This window comes from Solanum verrucosum, unplaced genomic scaffold (assembly GCF_900185275.1).
Source record: "Solanum verrucosum unplaced genomic scaffold, falcon-dt-bn FXZP01000062.1, whole genome shotgun sequence".
Classification (NCBI taxonomy): domain Eukaryota; kingdom Viridiplantae; phylum Streptophyta; class Magnoliopsida; order Solanales; family Solanaceae; genus Solanum; species Solanum verrucosum.
In genome coordinates this window covers 8,710,429-8,730,171 of record NW_026020477.1, presented here as the reverse complement: position 1 = coordinate 8,730,171, position 19,743 = coordinate 8,710,429, and the positions used below count along the sequence as shown (strand labels likewise).

Below are 19,743 nucleotides of genomic sequence, written 5' to 3'. Positions count from 1 at the left end.
ATATGTATAATATACAATTATCTAACCGATATACATATACAATTCACCTCTCTCCCACTCTCTGCCCTCTCTTGCTCGCCTCTCTCCTCCCTCTCCCAATCTCGCTTGCCTCTCCCAATCTCGCTTGCCATATATACAAATGCATATGTATAATATACAATTATCTAACCGATATACATATACAATTCACCTCTCTCCCACTCTCTGCCCTCTCTCGCTCGCCTCTCTCCTCCCTCTACCAATCTCACTCGCCTCTCTCCTCCTCTCCAAATCTCGCTTGCCTCTCTCCTCCCTCTCCCAATATCGCTTGCCATATATACAAATAGTCAAATACATATGTATAATATACAATTATCTAACTGATATACATATACAATTCTCCTCTCTCCCACTCTTTGCCCTCTATCGCTCACCTCTCTCCTCCCTCTCCCAATCTCGCTCGCTTCTCTCCTCCCTCTCCCAATCTCACTTGCCTCTCTCCTCCCTCTCCCAATCTGGCTTGCAATATATACAAATACATATGTATAGTATACAATTATCTAACCGATATACATATACAATTCACTTCTCTCGCTCGCCTCTCCTCTCTATCCCAGTTTCGCTCGCCTCTCTCCTCCCAGTAACATGTAGCTACAAATTGTAATTATCAAACTATAGCTATAGAGAGTAATTATGCTATTTTTGAGTGGCTATATGTGAAAGTTCTTTCAATTTATGTAAGTTTCACAAAAAAATATTTAGGCCCAATTGATAGTATTGGGTCGTGGCCCAAGTGTAAATAGGTCGGCAACAACAAAAACTTACACAGCAAATAAAAACCCTGCAACCGTCTTTTTCTCTCTCCATCTTTTCTCAGCGGCGAACTTACTCCGGCGACGAACAACAATCTCACTGAGGGAATCACTCCGGCGACCGGCTACGAACAACGATGAGGCCAATATTGATGAAGGGTCATGAAAGGCCGTTAACTTTTCTAAAGTACAACAGAGATGGAGATCTGCTCTTCTCTTGCGCCAAGGACCATACCCCTACCGTTTGGTTTGCCGATAACGGCGAGCGCCTCGGAACTTACCGTGGCCATAACGGTGCCGTTTGGTGCTGCGATGTTTCTCGTAATTACTTCTTTTTCTCTCTTACTATTGATATCCTGAACTGAGCTGATATTTGTTATTAACATGATAAATGCTTGCCGCTTTGGTTTGTTTATTAGCCTTTTGGTTTGGATAGTGAAGCTTTGTTTACTTAAATAAGCTATTTTTCAGATAATTAATCTTCGTCTAGGGCTTTTGGTGTAGTAATAATAATAAGAGTAATGTGCGGATTAGGTGCACTTCTCGAACGAATTTCAAAGAATTTGAATCAATTAATTGTCCAGTTTATGGCTAAAGTTTGAGGCTACAAGTAACATCCCCGAGATTTTATTTCAGTTACTGCTGTTTGCACCTGGAAAAAAGTATTTAATCAAATTTGTAGACAATTGATTAAAATCCCTAACACAACATACCGATTATAGTCCAACAAGTTGATTATCTCGTATGAAGTGATATTTAGTCACTTAACCAAGCAATGATTTTGTTCATAATCAGTAGGTGAAATAACCAAAGAACATTAAGGGCTTTTCTAGTTTGATGGTTCACCTGCTTGTAAAAGAAACTGATATGGTCGCAGTTTTGTCATCGCATGTTTAATTTACTTTTAGCTAATATTGCGTAATATCCAATAATTACCCTGTGTTTGTCGTACTGATTTGCTGCAAAACCAAAGCACAGATTTTTCAGATGAACTTGATTAGTGTAAAGTTTAATATTCAATAATCATCCTGTGGTTGTTTTGACGGGTTAAAGTTGTGTGGGATGATTTCTCATCCTCTATTTTGTACTTCTTTCGTTATCCAAATAGTCTTTTGCTTAAAGATTGTAAAACTTTCATTCACCATCTTCTCACTTCTCTTCTTTCTTTTTCTTCATATTTTATCAATCTATGTTATCGGAATTTCTGATATATCCACTTTGGCTAGTGAAAATTGGAAGTAGTAAAGTAGTTATATCTCATTGGTCTTGCTGTTTTTACCTTACAAGGGCTTTGAGGTCCAATACTTGCTGGCATGTTTTCTTTTTCTAAATAAAAGGTTAATGAAAATTGGTAGTCATAGTACAAGAGACCAAGTGCATTTTTTTGTTTGTTTGTATCATGTATGGTAAAGCGTATAATAACTATTGAGAAATGGACTGTCTGTGGTTGTTGACTTGTTGATTGTTTGTTAAAGGGGATTCGTCCAGGCTAATAACTGGAAGTGCGGATCAGACTGCAATGTTGTGGGATGTCCAAACTGGTACCCAGCTGCACACATTCACCTTTGACTCCCCTGCTAGGTCTGTTGATTTTTCGGTTGGCGATAAACTTGCAGTGATCACCACTGATCCCTTTATGGGACTGACATCTGCTATCCATGTCAAACGTATCAGCAAAGATCCCAGTGAACGTAAGTTTCTGGAATTCTAAGGTTAATCTTCTGTTGTGTTGTCTTGTTTAATTGTTGTTTTTTGACAATTAATTGTTGGGTTGTATTTCTGTTTGTGAAGTACATATTGCCTTTGTTTACTCTTTCCTTTTAAGTTGCGAATAATGAATTGGATTATTGTGAAAGCACCAAATAAGGTTCCTTTTTACTATGAGCATTCAAGTATCTTGTGCACAAGCTTCATGTCTCCACTGTAGCTATTCTTAAGCCCACTGTGTTTCCTTTTCAGAGATGTGAACATTGGACTCTTTATGACCTCAAGTCAGAGCTATACAGATGCATTTTCTATTTGATTGTGACCATATTAGCACAGGGTTGGTTTTTAAATGACTTGGATATATCGTGAATTAATTTCTCAAGCCACCAATGAAGTAGCTATGATGGTTTTGCTGTATTCTTAATTAGTTTTATCATGTTTTGCTATGATTGACAATTTGACATCATTTATCAGATGTTTGTCTGTTCTGTCTTTGTGCTGATATTTTAGTTGTTGAGATTGTTCCTGGTATGTCTGTGGTGGTTAGTATCATTGAAGAAACTTGTCATTTAAATATCAGCATATGAATAATTGTTAAAATATTTGGAGTGAAGGGACTGTTTCTTTGCATTCCGACTTACCAACTCAGGCCACCCGGTTGTATATATGTCTGCACTGGCCCCTGTTCTCAAACTGACCAGAATGGATCCCTCCTGGTACTGATTCCTCCATCGGTAATAAAAACACCCAACTTCCATGCTGGCACCTATGCTATCCACCGACACTTGCCAAAACCAATATTCATGCAGAAACCCAACATATAATTTATTCTCTATGATAAGTACTACACAACCAGAATAGTGGAGCAAAACCATGTCCACTCACTACTGGAGTGTTCATGTTTATCAAGTTCGGAATTCCTCTACCACTGGCCGCTTGGCGCCCTTAGAAATTATATGTTGGTTTTGGTGCATGATGCATTTGGGTATGTAAAGTGAATTTATTGATGCATGTTGTAAGTTAACAGGACAGAGCTTACTCCCTAACTTCACACAAAGCAGCTTAAAGGAACCAGATCAAGTCCTGTTACAATCACATGTCCTTTAACTTTTTTTTTGAAACTGGTAAATGTGTATTCCTCAGCATTAAGGACATGCTGGACATCATCAAAAAGTGTTAGATAAAAAAAAACAGCAACTAAAAAACAAGATACTTACAGAGATCTTAATAAATCTACAAACTGATCTATATCCTCTAAACCTACTTCTTTACACCAAAAGTAGAAAGATATTATACAATTCCATTTAACTTTCTGGATGGAATTGGATCTATCTTCAGAACACCTCCCATTTCTCTCTCTCCAAACTGTCCTTTAACTATAGAGTTACTAGTGCTACTTCTGAGTTCATTGATAAATTCACTTTGATATGGAGCTTGGTTATGGGGTCTGGCGGCAAAGAAGATGACTTCTATTTCCCCCTCACTCTTTTTAAGTTCATTTACCAATGAAAAAAATTGTTGTAGTCATTTTATACTTCCTCTTTTGTTTCTTTTAAAGTCACTTATCATTAATAATTATCTTATTACTTTACACATTTTCCTTTATTCGATGTAAACCAGAACTCAGCATTGGAAAAAAATGTACTGTAGACTATATCAAAAAGCAAAGATGACCACCTATAAAAACGTGTAGGGTTTATGTGCAGAAAATAGAAGGGTCTTCCTTTCTGTTCAATTAATACAAGATTGGTAAAGGTACATAGCTTTAGGGAATATTTGTTGTCAAGAGTTAAGTCTAATATGCTTCCAGAGTTGTCACATCTAACACGTTGATATGCTTTGGAATTTGAGACAAAGGGATATGCCTTGTATAGTTTGTTATTGCTTCTCTGGTGGTTGCTGTCTTATACTAATTTCAAACGAGTCTACTTTATCTTCCATTATTTTGGGCACTTTGTGACTCTCATCTCATGATCTTGACATTCACTGTATCTAATAAATAATCTTCTTATTTTAGAAATTAGTGAGTCGGTGCTCGTCTTAAAGGGTCCCCAGGGAAGAATCAACAGAGCTGTGTGGGGACCCCTGAATAAAACAATTATAAGTGCTGGTGAAGATGCTGTAATACGTATCTGGGATGCTGAGGTACGTTAGTGTGTTTCAGCTTTATGGAAAAATGTGCTGTCAATATGTCAGAGTTCAATAGATATTTTGGCTTATTACTCTAGATACTTTATTTTAATTATTTTGAACAGTTTGGTGATTTATCAGGTCGCCTGGTTTTTGCTCTAGTCTGCTTTGTTGTTTGTTTTGTCTTTCTTTCTTAAATATAAATTAGTTTTAAGATAGTTTTCCCTGATCTTCGAAGCTAGTGTAGTGCATTGACGGTCTTCTGAAATTTGTAGACTGGAAAGATACTGAAGGAGTCTGACAAGGAAATCGGTCATAAAAAGGGTATTACGTCACTACAAAAATCAGTGGATGGTTCGCACTTCATTACTGGTTCTCTTGATAAATCTGCAAAGGTAGCTCCTTATAGCCCTTGGAAATATGGTCATTGTTTCTTTCTAAGTTCTTGCAACTACCTAGCAATATTTCATTTCTGATTTTCAGCTATGTATGTCCATATCCCCTTTGTTTTTTTCTTTTTATAGTTCCTCTTTATTTCTAACCTCTGTTGATTTTACAGCTCTGGGACATCAGAACTTTGACACTTATCAAGAACTATACGACCGAACGACCAGTGAATGCTGTCACTATGTCGCCGCTTCTTAATCATGTATGTATTGACACACTCATTAACTAACACATTGAATGGATCTGCTGTCTCTATGTAGCTTTTAATCTGTTATATTGTCCTATGTATTTTTCTTTTGGGGGGGGGGGGGGGGGAACAAGTTAAAATTTTGAAATATTCATGCAGCTACCTGCTTGAAGATAGTCTTCCGCTTGCAGCTCTTTTGTGTTAATTGTCAGTGTTCTGAATGAGATCTTTTAATCTCAAAAAGATATTTTAATGGGGAGTTACAAGTCCACTTTTACAAGAAATTGATTAAACCGTTATACTGTGGTAGATCTTTAATCATTCGCAAGATAAGGGAACTTAACGCTCACTGTAACCAACACTTGATCATTACTGTCCAACATTTGATAAAGACACTTAAACTTAAATATCTTATGAAACAAAAGAGATGTTCTTCAAGAGTGTCTTATTACTGATTAAGTAAATAACTAAAAAGGACCGGAGATGTCTTACTTTGCATCGGTTTGATATTGCTAGTCTAAAGATTTGTTCTTTCTGCAAGCAAAGTTTCTCCGAAGGATTCTGTAATGTTTCTTCAAGTATCTCTCTAATCTAATGCTGCTCTTGGTCAATAGGTGGTTTTGGGAGGTGGTCAAGACGCTTCAGCTGTCACCACTACTGATCATCGTGCTGGAAAGTTTGAGGCCAAGTTCTATGACAAGGTAAGTGGATATATTTTGGTGTTAGGAATGATCCCCCCCACCCTGAAAAAGAGAAAATGGATCTGATTTGGTTTCATAACATTTCGGAGTGTGTAATTTGTATCTGGATATGCATCAGATTCTTACTGAAGAAATAGGAGGTGTTAAAGGGCATTTTGGACCAATAAATGCTTTGGCTTTCAACCCTGATGGGAAAAGGTAACTGATCATTCCACAGTCCTGCCATCTCATATGCGGATGTCATGTACTTATGCCATTATTGAAACTTGACTTTGTTTTCGTGTGGGCTTACGAGTTTTAGATTTTAATCCAATAACTTATTCTAAAAATTGTCTTCCCTTTTCTTTATAGGTTCCAAGAAATCTCAACCTTTCTTGTTTTCTCATCTCTTTTTTGTAGTAGTGCTACTACCTCCGTATGACAAAGATGAAGATGTTCTTTATTAACAATTACATTTTATAAGAATGATAGTGGTTCCTAATCCGTTTTTAGTCACATAAGTATAGTACTACTACTACTACTTCCATATGACAAAGATGAAGCTGTTCTTTATTAACAATTTAAGTTTTATAAGAATCATAGTGGTTCCTAATCAGTTTTTATAGTCACATTGTTATCAACAATCAATGATAAAAGGTTCCTGTTTAAGAAAATGGTGGACTTATTTTAGGACAACTCAGATAGAAAATTAAGGCAATTATTTTTGGATGGGTAGAGTGAAATTAGTTTGTTGGAATTATTTGAACATGCTATCTTACTGCTTGTTTGTGCTAGTGTGGTATGCCCTTGATGGTTCTCTTTACTTCCTCTCCAAGTTTTTGGACCAAGTAGTAAGTTTTGGATCCTTCCAACTTAAAGGTGAAAACAGGAAAAGAAACATCATCGTTGAGTTATTTGAAGTTTTACATATTTAGTGTGTACTTGAGCAGATATTGTTTTTTACTTTGGTCTCAAATGTACATCGATATAGTAGTCTGTTGAGATCTTGGGTAAATGAAACAAAGAGAATAAAGGAAGTAATATCCTAACACTTACATTTCTATCTCAATCCTAGCTCTCTCTATATATAAACTTTCTAGATCTCAATTAAGTTGGAATTCATATTTATTATGACCTTGGTTCCTATTTTTATAGTAGGTTGAAATTGAGTTAGTTCAATTGTATTTGGGATCATCAACTTGATATGAGAGGGGGTTAGATTTGGATTTACGTTTGCTTCCTTTGTGACACATTTTGGTCCTTTTTAATTTGCCTATTGTTTGTTAGATTTATTTGGATTAACAAAAAGTCTGTTTTTTTGTCGGGAACTTTGTTAGACTTGCATGTCAGTGTATGGTAAATCTGAGGTTTAGAGAACCTCTAGTTTAGATTACCTGTAAATTGTTTAACAAGACAAGCTATTTAGTGTTCTAGATATGGGCCTGAATAGAGCTGAATTCATGTTGTTGACTCCAATAGTTTGAGATTGAGGTGTAATTGAAGCCACAAACCTATCGAGAAGCTTACAGTAAGGGGAAATTTTGTATCTATTCTGGTGGGGGTCTGGAGACACGGTGTCTCCTGTTTTGTTGTTGTAGAAGTGCTTTTGTGGTAGGGGGTCGTATGAGGAAAACTCTTGTTTATAGTAATACAAAATAGATTATAGTAAAACCTTGATTTTTTGTTCAACTCCAAGCGTAGCATAATAGAAAAAGTGGCTTCAGATGTTTCTCATTGTGACCCTGAAATTTGTTACTCATTCCCGAGTTTTACTTAATGCATAAAGTAACCTGGAATTTGTTACTTTATGCTAGAAACAAATTCCATTATGAACAATTTGAGAGTTTTACGATTACAATGAATAACAAATTCCAGTAATGCTGATCATTTTCCATTTCTGAATATGTTTAAAAAGCTGATTTGTTGGCCAAGTTAATTGGTTGTTCCATCTCGAGTGTCGTGTGAACTCCCTGTTTGATTTTTGCAGTTTTGCAAGTGGTGGTGAAGATGGATATGTGAGATTGCATCATTTTGACCAGGATTACTTCAACATCAAGATTTAGATTTTGATAGGACCAGGTTTGTACTTTTGGGTATGATGGACATTGACGTTTCTCTGGAGGAAGCGTCTTTCCGGTTATCTCCAATGAATTTTTTGTATGCTTTTATTGTTGCAACCTATGTTCATCGCACAAGAGAAACTAACATTTTATTTCTGGACAAGTTGAGCAAAACATATTTACTTAGGTGCAATTTTTTCAAGTTTGCACTTGCTTTTATTCTACAGATCTATTTATGCAAAAAGCAAAATATATTACCTTTTGATGTTGTGGATTAGCTTGGAATTTCAGACTGTCGGGAGGAATGGGAAAATAACCACAACTCCTTGAAACTTGACCATTGTTTCATAGCTGAAGAAATTAATCGCACTAAGTAAAAAATGTAAATAATTCATCGGCAAATCAATCTTTAGTAACTAGAATTGTTTTCTTTATTTTACCATAAATTATCACTATGGTGAAATGGAATTAAATATTAGGTAACACTGGATTGGTTACCAATCAACATTTGAATTAATCCAATGAAGAAGAGAAACTCGAACTAATACATTATCCCAGAGAGGTTCTTAGCTAAGAGCTAAGAGAATCCACCCACCCACTACACTATCCTAATCTCCATAAAGGAGGAACTACACTCTAAAATGATCTTCTTCAGTACTCAATATTCAAAATCCAAGGAATGAAATATTGCCTTAACAAGCATAGTCCAAAATAACCATAAGGTGGGATGTAGTCACATACTCCTCTTCATTCCAACTTATCTTTCCCTCCAAGTGATCATTCACATGTGGAGTATTTTCATATGTTGAGTTTCCAAAACATTCTTTTGCATAAACTTGGTTTTGAGTGAGTTGTGCTCCCCAATATTGATTCATCTTCCCTTTCTAGAAAGGATTCATTCGTCCTCGAATTCAAACCTTACAAAAGACAAACAACAACAATGACCTCATATTAAGGGTTAACAAACCTATCAACATGCCAAGTATCAAAATTATGTTAGAAAAGTATATTCTCAAACAAAGCAAGAGATACTTGACGACTCAAGAAGCTTTGAGAAAAAGGAACCAATGCATTTAGGACATCAAACATGCAAAGTTCTTGTAGTTCTAATGGTCAAGAAGTATTTATCTCCCATATAATTCGTATTGATTGAATTTAAGGTGATGGTTCTTATAAGTGTATCTCATAAAATATAAGTAACACGCAGACACAAATTGAATTACTAACAGTGCAAATTTCAAAAAACTGTATCACTAATACAATATGAATTTCAATTGCTAATTAGTCGCTTCATCAATTTTAATATCATCAAGTACCCCAAGCTCTTGTTATAGGTTAAGAACTAGCACTTCATTTCATTAATTCTTCCCTTATGATCAATTTTCCATCGGTAATTTTTCTACGTGTTGCATCAAATGCGGTCACACAGCACAATTTTTCGAGCCAAGGGTGTAAGCCGCCTCCTTTTCACATTGTGTTCAGGATCTGCTTCTGAGCCAGAACCATTACCAATGAGCAACAAGCTTTTACAGGCAAGGTTGACATTTCCATGGATATCATATGGGTTCTCCTGACCGGAGGTGACAGGACCAGTACCACTGTTATCACGAGTCTCAATCAAGGATTGTGCCAAAGTGATGTCTAGCAGCTCGCCAGGAGTGGCATCTCCATCAACCAAACAGTCAATACTTCACTTTGGAACTTCTAATTGTTTGTCTGTGTCACGGACTGAAGTAGTTGGCGATGAGTCCAATTCCTCGTCCACATCTTGGACAACTGACACATCTGGGATCCAGGAAGTTCCCGCAGCAAGAGACCCAGATGAATATGAAAAGGCACAGGGTTCAGATCCATTCCCACCCAGATGCAGAAGGTCTGTGTCAGTTGCTGTGTACGCAAGATGATCTCCAGCTTCCATCTCTTCCTGTTTAAGGTCATCAACAACTCAGTGACTTCTAGCAGAGTTTAAACACAAGAAAACCTATTCAATTTACGGCAAATAAATGCATATAAACAGAATCAAAACCCTTGGCAAAGTGAACTGGTACAACCAAAATCAGTTGATTCGAGATCCAACTAAGACAACTGGCTAATATCCATGCACGATTAAGAGATTAAAACAAGGAGGAGAGGTCAACAAGAAGCAACATAGATTACACCCTCCAAAAGTGGAATTAGTTACAGCATCATAAATCTGATTCTCTCTGACTAATATCTTTGCAAAAATTCTACACACTTGCTTCAAATATAAATCTCACCCAGCACTTGTTCAAAACTATCACCCCTGCCTCTCTTACCCTATTATTTTTAATTAAAAATAAAATAAATAATTCCTAAACTACATTAATATTCTTCCTACTATGACACATAACATAAGAAAAGTAGCCAGGTTGGACTGTTTAAAAAATGATTTGTTGTTTCCTCCCTACTCCCTCCCCTCCCTGAGTACACAAATACCCAATAAATGGATACAAGTGCCTCTAGAAAGCATTTTTACAAAACATTAGTACATAACAAGTGTCAAAACTTCCCAATTGGCCAAAAGGAAATTAAGTCTAAATGGCGTGTCCAGTAAACTTTATGTTATCACATTAATTTTCAATATACTGCTCCTAGAAAACAGCACCCTTTTCTCCTTTGGAACCAAAAGGAAAGGGAAAAGTAGATGGAAATAGGATGATGATGATCTTCGTGATCTGAACTACAATATTACCATGAGTTCTTATCTTCATATTTATGTGTACCAATTTGAGAACTATTGAACCTAGTTGCAGATACATACAACATAACTGTATTTCTTGAGAATAATAACAACATACCTGTATTGGCGGTAATGAACTCCTGAATTCGTTAAAAGATGCTGCGTGACCAAAACCCATGTCAAGCAAAGGTTCTTCATCAGATTCAGACTCAAAAGAATCATTTAAACCAAAGCCTGAATCATTAGCACAAACACCCCTGAGAGAGGAAGTAGGAAATGGGTTTATCTCAATAGCTTGAGAATGCGGTAAATTGTCTGACCTCTTTGATGAACCAAGTTGATCAGATACTAATTCTAAAGCATTTTCATCATCATTGCTTGTCTTGAGACCACCTTCAGGATAGCAACTATAACTCACACAAGAGGGAGATTTTTCGAGAGAAAGATTCTGGAGGAGATCACTGATTAGTCTTTGAATGGCACTTCGCTTTATATGGTTGAAACCAGTTTATGCTGAGCTGGATTCAAAATAAAGTAGAGAAACTTTCAGGTATAAAACTCATCAACTACCTAAAGTTTTCTCAAAGAAATAAGAGCCATAAATCACAAGCAAGAATCTGAAAAAGAGGAAAAATAAAGAATGCAAGAAAAAAACACACAAACATCATAGGAAAATATTAATCGAAGAGAACTGAGAAGAATAATGTCTGCAGAAGGGAAGAAAGGAAAACATACAGCAGCAAGACAAATTTCATGAGGATTTGAAGTAGAATTTTGCAGATCGTCCCAACATGCAGACTCAAAGGTCATTGAAGCATCAAATGTCGTTTTTCTTCTCTTTACGTTTGTCATATAGTATACCAATCCGAGATCTTAGGATATGGACTTTCATAACCAGGAAGAATTATATACTAAACAAGGTAACTCCTACTCTATGTCAGCTATGTGGAAGTAGCAGAGAGCTCTGTTTAGACAAGACCAAGTTCCTCAATTTGAAAAAGATAAATTTTTCTTCATTTTCACAGCAGGGAGATGAACTCTATTCTTTATTCCCCTTTCTTACTTTGAAAGTAGAACAATTGCCACGACACAAATACTTCAAAATGGCTGAAATATATATATGTCCATAATCCATCCCTAAAAGTTGCCTCATTTATCTCTTTTCTTTAGCTCTTCCTTCTCTATATCTTGGGAGAACGTGTGGTCATGGATGGTGAAACCAATACCGGACTACACCCCATGTTACTGTTGACATTTCATATTCTGGGAATTTGGAAGAATGGGTCGAAAAGAGTTTTTGGTTCAATACCCTATATGGGGCTTGAGGGGTTTTGTAGGGTTTAAGGGTTGGGTTAAAAAAAGGGTCTTTTGGGTTTCTGAAGATCGTTTTAAGGATTGATTTCTTCTTATTATTGAGGTCATTTCAATGAACAAACAAAGATCATTCAAGAATCAATTCACTTACCAGAAAAATAAAAGCTTTAACACCCTTACCTTACCTTTGCTCAAGCAAAACGAAGCTGCTGTTCATTTCCTTTCTTGAGATAAAATTGGGGCTTTTGAGTAAGGAAGATGAGGAAGAAGAAGAGTTCCGAACCAAAATATGGACTCATGGGCTCGGCTGGGTTCACGTTAGACATAGCTATTTTAGGGTGTTTTTGCCCAAATTTTAGGGTGTGGGTCTTTAATACCCTTTATTTTTATTTTTTTTGAACATTGGTAAAGTTGTATTCTTCATCATTAAGGACATACTGGCCACCTTCAAAAATGTACAGTCCTAACCAAAATTACAAGCTCCCTATTAATTCTATAATTTGATCTACATCTTTTATACAGAGCTGTTTACACCCAAAAAAGTAGAGATACTAGACAATTCCATTTTACTTTGTGAATGGAATTAGATCTATCTTCAAAACATCTCCCATTTCTTTCCTTCCACACTGACCACCATATGCATGATGGTATTAGCTTCCACCACTTCTTTTGAGTCTACCCCCCCTTCTGATCCAACATTTAAAAAGATCAGAGGTGAGGTGTGTTCTGGCATAGTCCAGCTACAGCATGTGATGTTGAGGAACATCTCCTAGATCTGTGTAGTGAATTTGCAATGTAAAAATAGGTGTTTGTTTGTTTCCCCAGTCAAATTGCATAGGAAACACCTAGGGACTAGTTGATTTCCTTTCTTCTGCAGCACTTCTTGAGTTAAGTAGGCTCTTTTGATGACTAACCAAGTGAAGCATTTCACTTTGGTGGGGATTAGTCCTCTCCAAATACTCTTCCAGTGATGATGGTAGCCTCTAACCCCAACTTGTATGCTGTGAATTTGCCATCCTTGTTGTGCTTCCAAATAACTCTATCTGGTGCATTTGTTACTAGATTGGTTCCCCCCAATTTTCCCAGGAAAAAAGCCACTCTATCTACTTCCCAATCATTCAATAGCTTTCTGAAAGATAGGTCCCAGCCTTGAGTTGTCCAGCATTCACATACTCTGGCTTCAGGATTGTTGCAGATCTGGGAATGACTCACTTAGAGGAATTTGATCAATCCATCCATCTCTTCAAAACTTGATCTTGTTGCCATTTCCAACTTTGAGAAACACATTTTCTTCCATAGAGTTCCATAAAGCTCCGATTGTCCTCCATACTCCCCATCCATAGGGTTCTGACACTATCTCTGTACACCATGGGTTCAATTCCCCATACTTTGCCACTATCACCTCCTTCCATAGGGTTCCTTCCTCACTAGTATATCTCCACAACCACTTCATCAAAAGGCTCCTGTTTTGGATTCTCAAATTTCTAATACCCAGTCCCCCTCTTTCTTTGCTTAGCATCACAGTGTTCCATTTCACTAAATAGTAACCCTTGCCTTCCCCCTCTTTGCCTTTTTTCCAGAGGAAGTTTCTTCTCAGTCTGTCCAATTTAATACCCTTTATAAAAATCTATATTTGATACCTCGTTATGGCCATCATTTCTATTTATCTTTTTTTGCATTTTTTTAATCCATAATATTGTACTATTTCTGGCCAACAATAGTTGTTCACTATTGACTTGGCACAACTTTAAGAAAGAATAAATAATAGGGGTAATATTACTATATTATCCTCTGACTTTATTAAATTTAATGCTTTGAACTACTGCAATGAATAAACATTGTATAAATAGTGTATATGGATGTATATACCTCTCTAATACATAATTATACATCATATATATACACAATTATACAACATTGATACATTACATGTACATATGACCATTTTATTGAGAAAAAAAAATGTTACATATACAGTTTGGTAACAAGCCCTATTTAATATAGTGTATTACATATAAAACAATAACAAGCCCTATTTAATATTAGGGAAAGCATGATCAACGTTTTCTCAGTTTCAGTATGCCTTCTTCAATGTTAATAGTTTTTCCAATGATCTAGTAAAGCAACCAAGCATGAGGAGACCTTACAAAATGAAAATAAAGCTAAGCATAAGGAAGATTTGCAACTTAAAGTCCAGCTACTCATAAATCAAAGAATCATATACTAAACCAACATTTATTTTCTAAATGCAAAAGTCAAATGTATATCAGTAATGACCTGTATATTGAGGAGGACAAGAGAAAAGATTCAAAATTGTAACCATGAGATACTGGTCATACCTTGTCAATCTCACTGAGTCCCAAACATCCATGCTGCCTTTCATCAAGTCTCAGTTAAAGATATATTTTACCCTGCTTAACATCAATTCAGAAAATGTGTGCTCCCACAGTGGACACTGGACATATCGAACGACAGTTGAGGGAGAAAAGAATAAGTTGCTACACCGCAAAAAAAGAGCCTCCTTAATGACATGGACAAAAAAATTGGATGTATGCAAAGGGTAGTACCGAAAAGTAAAGAACCAACAAGAAGATATGCAAAAAGGCCACCCAATCTTCTATACAACAAGGAACTACATGGGTGCACCAAAAGCAGATCAGGGATAGAGAATACTACTCAACTGAGTAAACTCATCTCTACCCCTTCAAAAATCTCCTATTTCTTCCTCTCCAAACAACTCACATTAACGTGAATGAAGCAACATTCCATACCCTGCGTTTTCTCCTCCTTTTTGGCATCTTCCAGTTGAACATCAAATCCCGCCCATAACATGGCATCCTCCAAAGCTTAAAGAAGACACTTCTTCCTACAAAGTTTAAAGTTCCTTAACGTAGAACATCCACCCCTCCCCCCACAGTTACACTGTCCAGACAGAAACGTAAGAAACCATAACTGCAGAAGGACCATTTGATCCATGTCTTCTCTGACTGAATAAAACATTATATACTAGAGAAAGATAAGAGATAAGATGGTTTCAGTTATCTGCAAGATCAATTCTTTCACTAAGTTCTTATAATTTGCATCAAAATGGAATCAAGGAGATGATGTATTATGTTAAAACATCTGAACACTTAACTCCAAGAAAAGAAGAAAACACAGCATGAATCGAATTGCATACAATTTCACTAGTAAAGTCTAAAAAGACTGAGCATTTTAAGATACTACAAAACTTCCCAACCTTGTAGAAGCTTTCTATCCTTATTCAGGAATACAGGGCCTACAAAGTCAATAACAAAAGAACAACTAAACAGTGCTTCATCCTTTCAATTCACATTCCTAAACAAAAGTAAACTAAAGGACGAACGAGCTGCAAATTAGGACTGTAGAAATAGCTTATCATCAGAGGGTGAGAGCTATCAGGATGAGTTCACATTGATGTATCATAGGCTTCTCACATCAGCTTCATAAATCTTAACAGAAGGGTTCACAGGGATCTAATCCCCACCCATCCCAAACCATGATGATTGTTAATTGTCAATGTACAATTTTTTTAATCTGAGATTGGTTAAATGACTAATTTTAAGAAGGTAAATCAATTGTATAGATGAACTAGCACCAAGGATGTGCTTTAAGCCTATAACACCTGTACAATATTTTCATGAGCAAGAAGTGGTAACTGATTCCTTTCTTTAAATAATTAGCTGGTTAAATTATTTACATGAGAATGTATCTTGATAAGCGAAAGAATATATCATATTAATCATTAAACATGAGATATTTGATTTTCCTTCGACTTAGATATTGCTTCTGAAGCTATATGATTCTGCAATATCAGGAATGATCATAGCGGGAGGATAAGCAAATACCAAAGAAACTGTTGTTTTGCATTGATTATAAATCTGAAACAAATCCCATGGAAATAAATAATTTTGTGTTTAATGACATATGGAAAGGTCAGGATTACGCAAATGACAACTGAGAGAATTCCTTCGATAGAGGCAACTTCAGTAGGAGTAAAGCCTGGATATTAAGGTACACCAATACAAAAGGTAGAAGTTAAGACAAGGAAGATCTTCATTTTGATACATTGGACTGTTATAAATGTTGTCAAACTACAAAAAAACACGTTGATCGTAATGGAAGAAAAAGGCAGAAAGCAGCAAAAGAATTCAACTAATATTGAAAGATATTACCATTTATACCCAATTCACGAATGTTACAAAGTACACTACAAAGAGACAGTGCGTCTATATAGTGTTTCATCTTCACTGTCATCTTCCTCTTCTGATACAATCTCATTGCCTGGTAGCTCTAACTTCCCACCCAAACAAAATGACGGACCAGAACTTTCAGGCTCTATATAATCACCATACAATCTCTCTTCAAATCTTTGGTCACTACAATTGAGAAACCAACCCAAAGAACATCTGATTTCCTTGTTCTGCAACCTCTGGTACCTGGGTTTGATTCTTGATTCCAAGCTATACGTGAAGTAGTCTGGAAAGTCCAAAAGCTCTTCCATTGGTCGACCCATATCGCTCTTGAAAAAGTAATAACTATTTTTCATGATGCCAACTTGCAAAGCAACTAACTGAGGACATTTTACAATCATCTTTGCCACATCAGCTGTTGAAAATCCCCGTCCAACAAGGAACTCGACTGGTTTCATTATCACATGTTGATGTAGACTGACAATTTGTGGCATCTTCTCAATGACTCGAGCAAAACCATCAGGATCAATCTTAAGCTTTAAGTTAAAGAAATATTGTTGCGACGACAGCTTAGCTTTCAAAGGTAAACCTAGAATTTGTGGAAATTGTGCAATAACAGAAGGCAAAGTGTCCTTCCTAAGTCCAAAACTCAGTAAGCAATTTACATTTGGTTTCACCGTCTCTTCAAGATCATAACCAAGTAAATATGCTCGCTTCTCCAACATTCTCGCCAATATTTTCTTCGGCAAACCCAATGAAACCAAATAATCCACAAGTGGTTTAATCGTCGTCCCAACTCTCATCCCAAGAAAATATGGATATTGTGTTACCATCGGCCCTACATCCCTCGGATTAACCCCTATACTAACCAAGTAAGCAACTGAAGTACTCATTGTTCCCTCAAGTTTAAACCCTAACAACTCAGGATATTTCATCAAAACATACCCAATATCTTGTTTCTCAACATCAAGACCTCGTAAAAATTTAATAACCGGAACAAGCTCCACAACGACACTAGTATGTAAACATTGAGGATAAATCTTAATAAACTCACCAAGCTTAGACCTTTGAAGCCCAATTTTCTCCAAGTATGTTAAAACAGGAATTATGTTTTTCCTCACACTACAACCAAGCATTAAAGGATATTCATTCATATCATCAACTGTGAGACCAATTTTCTGCAAAAACTCAACACGTTCCCGCATAACTTCAACAGTGGAAGGTAATTCCAACTCCTCTAATTCATGAGGGATTATTCCTATAGTTTTCAAATAATCAGAGATTATTACACGTGACACCAACTTCTCCTTACGCCCTTGGACTACACCCCATGTTACTGTTGGCATTTCATATTCTGGGAATTTAGAAGAATGGGTCGAAAAGGGTTTTTGGTTCAATACCCTGTATGGGGTTTTGTAAATTGGGGTAAAAAATGGATCTTTTGGGTTTCTGAAGATTGTTTTTAAGGATTGATTTCTTCTTATTATTGATGTCATTTCAGTGAACAAACAAAGATCATTCAAGAATAATAAGAAAATATAAGCTTTTAACGCCTTACCTGCAGAACGAATCTACTGTCCATTGAAAAAAATTGCGGCCTTTGTGTAGGGAAGATTGAGCAAGAAGAAGGGTTCATGGGCTGGGCTGGATGAGAAAAAAATTGGGGCTTTTGTTTTATTTTCTTATATTATATTATATATTATATATATGTTGAAACTTGATAAAATTATCTTTATTTATTATTAAGAAGAAGTTAAAAATATATATATTTGAGAAAGGTATGGGTAGGAGAAAAAAGGTGAGGAAAATGTAATTTAGATTGATTTATAATAAATATACAAAGAAAATCATGTTTGTTAGAAATATATATAAAAAGTATACATTTTTTCTCAAATTGTTATTTTTTGTTTACTGTCTTTAAAAGTATACAAAACTCTTAAGTGATGAAAATTTATATACGAACCTAAATTAAAGGTGAATAATTAAACTTGAAATATTTGAATTTGAAAATTAAATGTATTCTCTCCCTAAGTTATTTAGATTGAGAATTTTATTTTTTGATGACAATTATAACCATTTGAAATTACTAAAATCATTAATGTTTTATGGAAATATAGGACCTTCTTCTCATGAATTTTAATTACTCATTCCGTCTACTTTTAATTGTCATGTTCCGCTTTTCAAAAATTAATTTGACTAATTTTCAAAGTTAAATTAGATTACATTAATTCGATAGTTTAAATAAAAAATTCAGATATTCAAAAATGATACGAAAAGTACTATAAATTGCAATATTTTTCATATCAATATGATAAAAAAATACATCGTAAAATGTTTGTCAAAGTTCTTATAGTTTGACTCTAAAAAAGGAAACCAATGACAATTAAAAGTGGGCGGAGAGAATAATCGTCAATTATAAGCTTTTGTATATGATTATTATGGGTTATCAAAATAAGGTTATTTACTATTTCTTTATGTGTATGGATTTTGATTAAAAAATCATGAATACTTTATATATTTCATTTAGTTTTTTGATTTATTTTAAATAATAATAATGAATTTCTTTCATAACTGACATTATGTTTGAATTGATGTTAAATAGGAGCGAGCATAATACTTTATTAAAAACCTTGGTTTGATAATTTAAATTTGTAACTTTTTTAAATACTATGCCATTATTATATCCTAAGGATTTAAAAATTGATTGATTTCTTTGGTGTTAACTTAGTGTTAAGATTTTTTTTCTATAATTATTTTGTTTAGCAGGAAAAACAAGTCTCGACTCTAAGTAAAATAATATTCGCGCAGATAAATTCATTAGTAATACCTTAAACTAAAAAATAAGTATTGTATGTGTTTTGGTTCTATTTTTATATTTATTTTTTCGATTTCCAATAAACAAAAAAATATTACGTGTCTTCTAAAAGGTTTTATTACCGCTAAAAAATAGTTATATCCTATCCATTTTTATCACTATCTCTCTCACACACACCCATAAAATTCACATGGTTCCTCTCTTTCTCACTTATCCTCTATACGGTATACCTATACATTGTGGTATTATATGCGTGTACTTTATCAATAAAAACATGATACATTTTTTATATTGTCTCAATTGTTGAGACTTTACAACTTACCTTCATATGGTACAAAACTTATAAAATTAAATTATTTACAAGTAATAAATAGCCTATCGATCTTTATCACGTGTTAAAAATGTCTTCAAGACTTATTTATTCACTTATTTACTTGAAAGGAAACAAGACACAATAATCCTAGTATATAATTTGTCACTCACCCACTTGCAAACGAATAATCTTAAGACACTTGAATGACAATCTATTTTGTCTACTTTGCTTAAAGATTTTCACAAATCATTTCTCATATTTAATATTACAAGTTACATAAACCATAATGATCAATACCTTTTCTCTCCCATTTCTACACTATACCCTGACTGTTATATATTGAGTGATATCTGTTATAATGTTAATCTATAACTCATGTCTAGCAAA

General features: G+C 35.1%; 2 protein-coding genes across 2 annotated transcripts; one reads left to right on the top strand and one right to left on the bottom strand.

Annotated features, from left to right (window-relative positions):
- Window positions 1-802: 802 nt before the first annotated feature.
- Window positions 803-8,186, top strand: LOC125809318 (eukaryotic translation initiation factor 3 subunit I-like). The gene is made up of 8 exons (XM_049488978.1): window positions 803-1,112; window positions 2,267-2,482; window positions 4,516-4,643; window positions 4,904-5,023; window positions 5,188-5,277; window positions 5,877-5,963; window positions 6,082-6,161; window positions 7,930-8,186. The coding sequence occupies exons 1-8, from the start codon at window positions 929-931 to the stop codon at window positions 8,003-8,005; spliced, it is 981 nt and encodes a 326-aa protein (XP_049344935.1). The 5' UTR covers window positions 803-928; the 3' UTR covers window positions 8,006-8,186.
- Window positions 8,187-16,107: 7,921 nt separating this feature from the next.
- Window positions 16,108-17,749, bottom strand: LOC125809310 (transcription termination factor MTERF4, chloroplastic). Its single transcript, XM_049488971.1, has one exon. It carries the CDS (start codon window positions 17,722-17,724, stop codon window positions 16,246-16,248), a length of 1,479 nt encoding a protein of 492 aa, XP_049344928.1. The 5' UTR covers window positions 17,725-17,749; the 3' UTR covers window positions 16,108-16,245.
- Window positions 17,750-19,743: the final 1,994 nt, after the last annotated feature.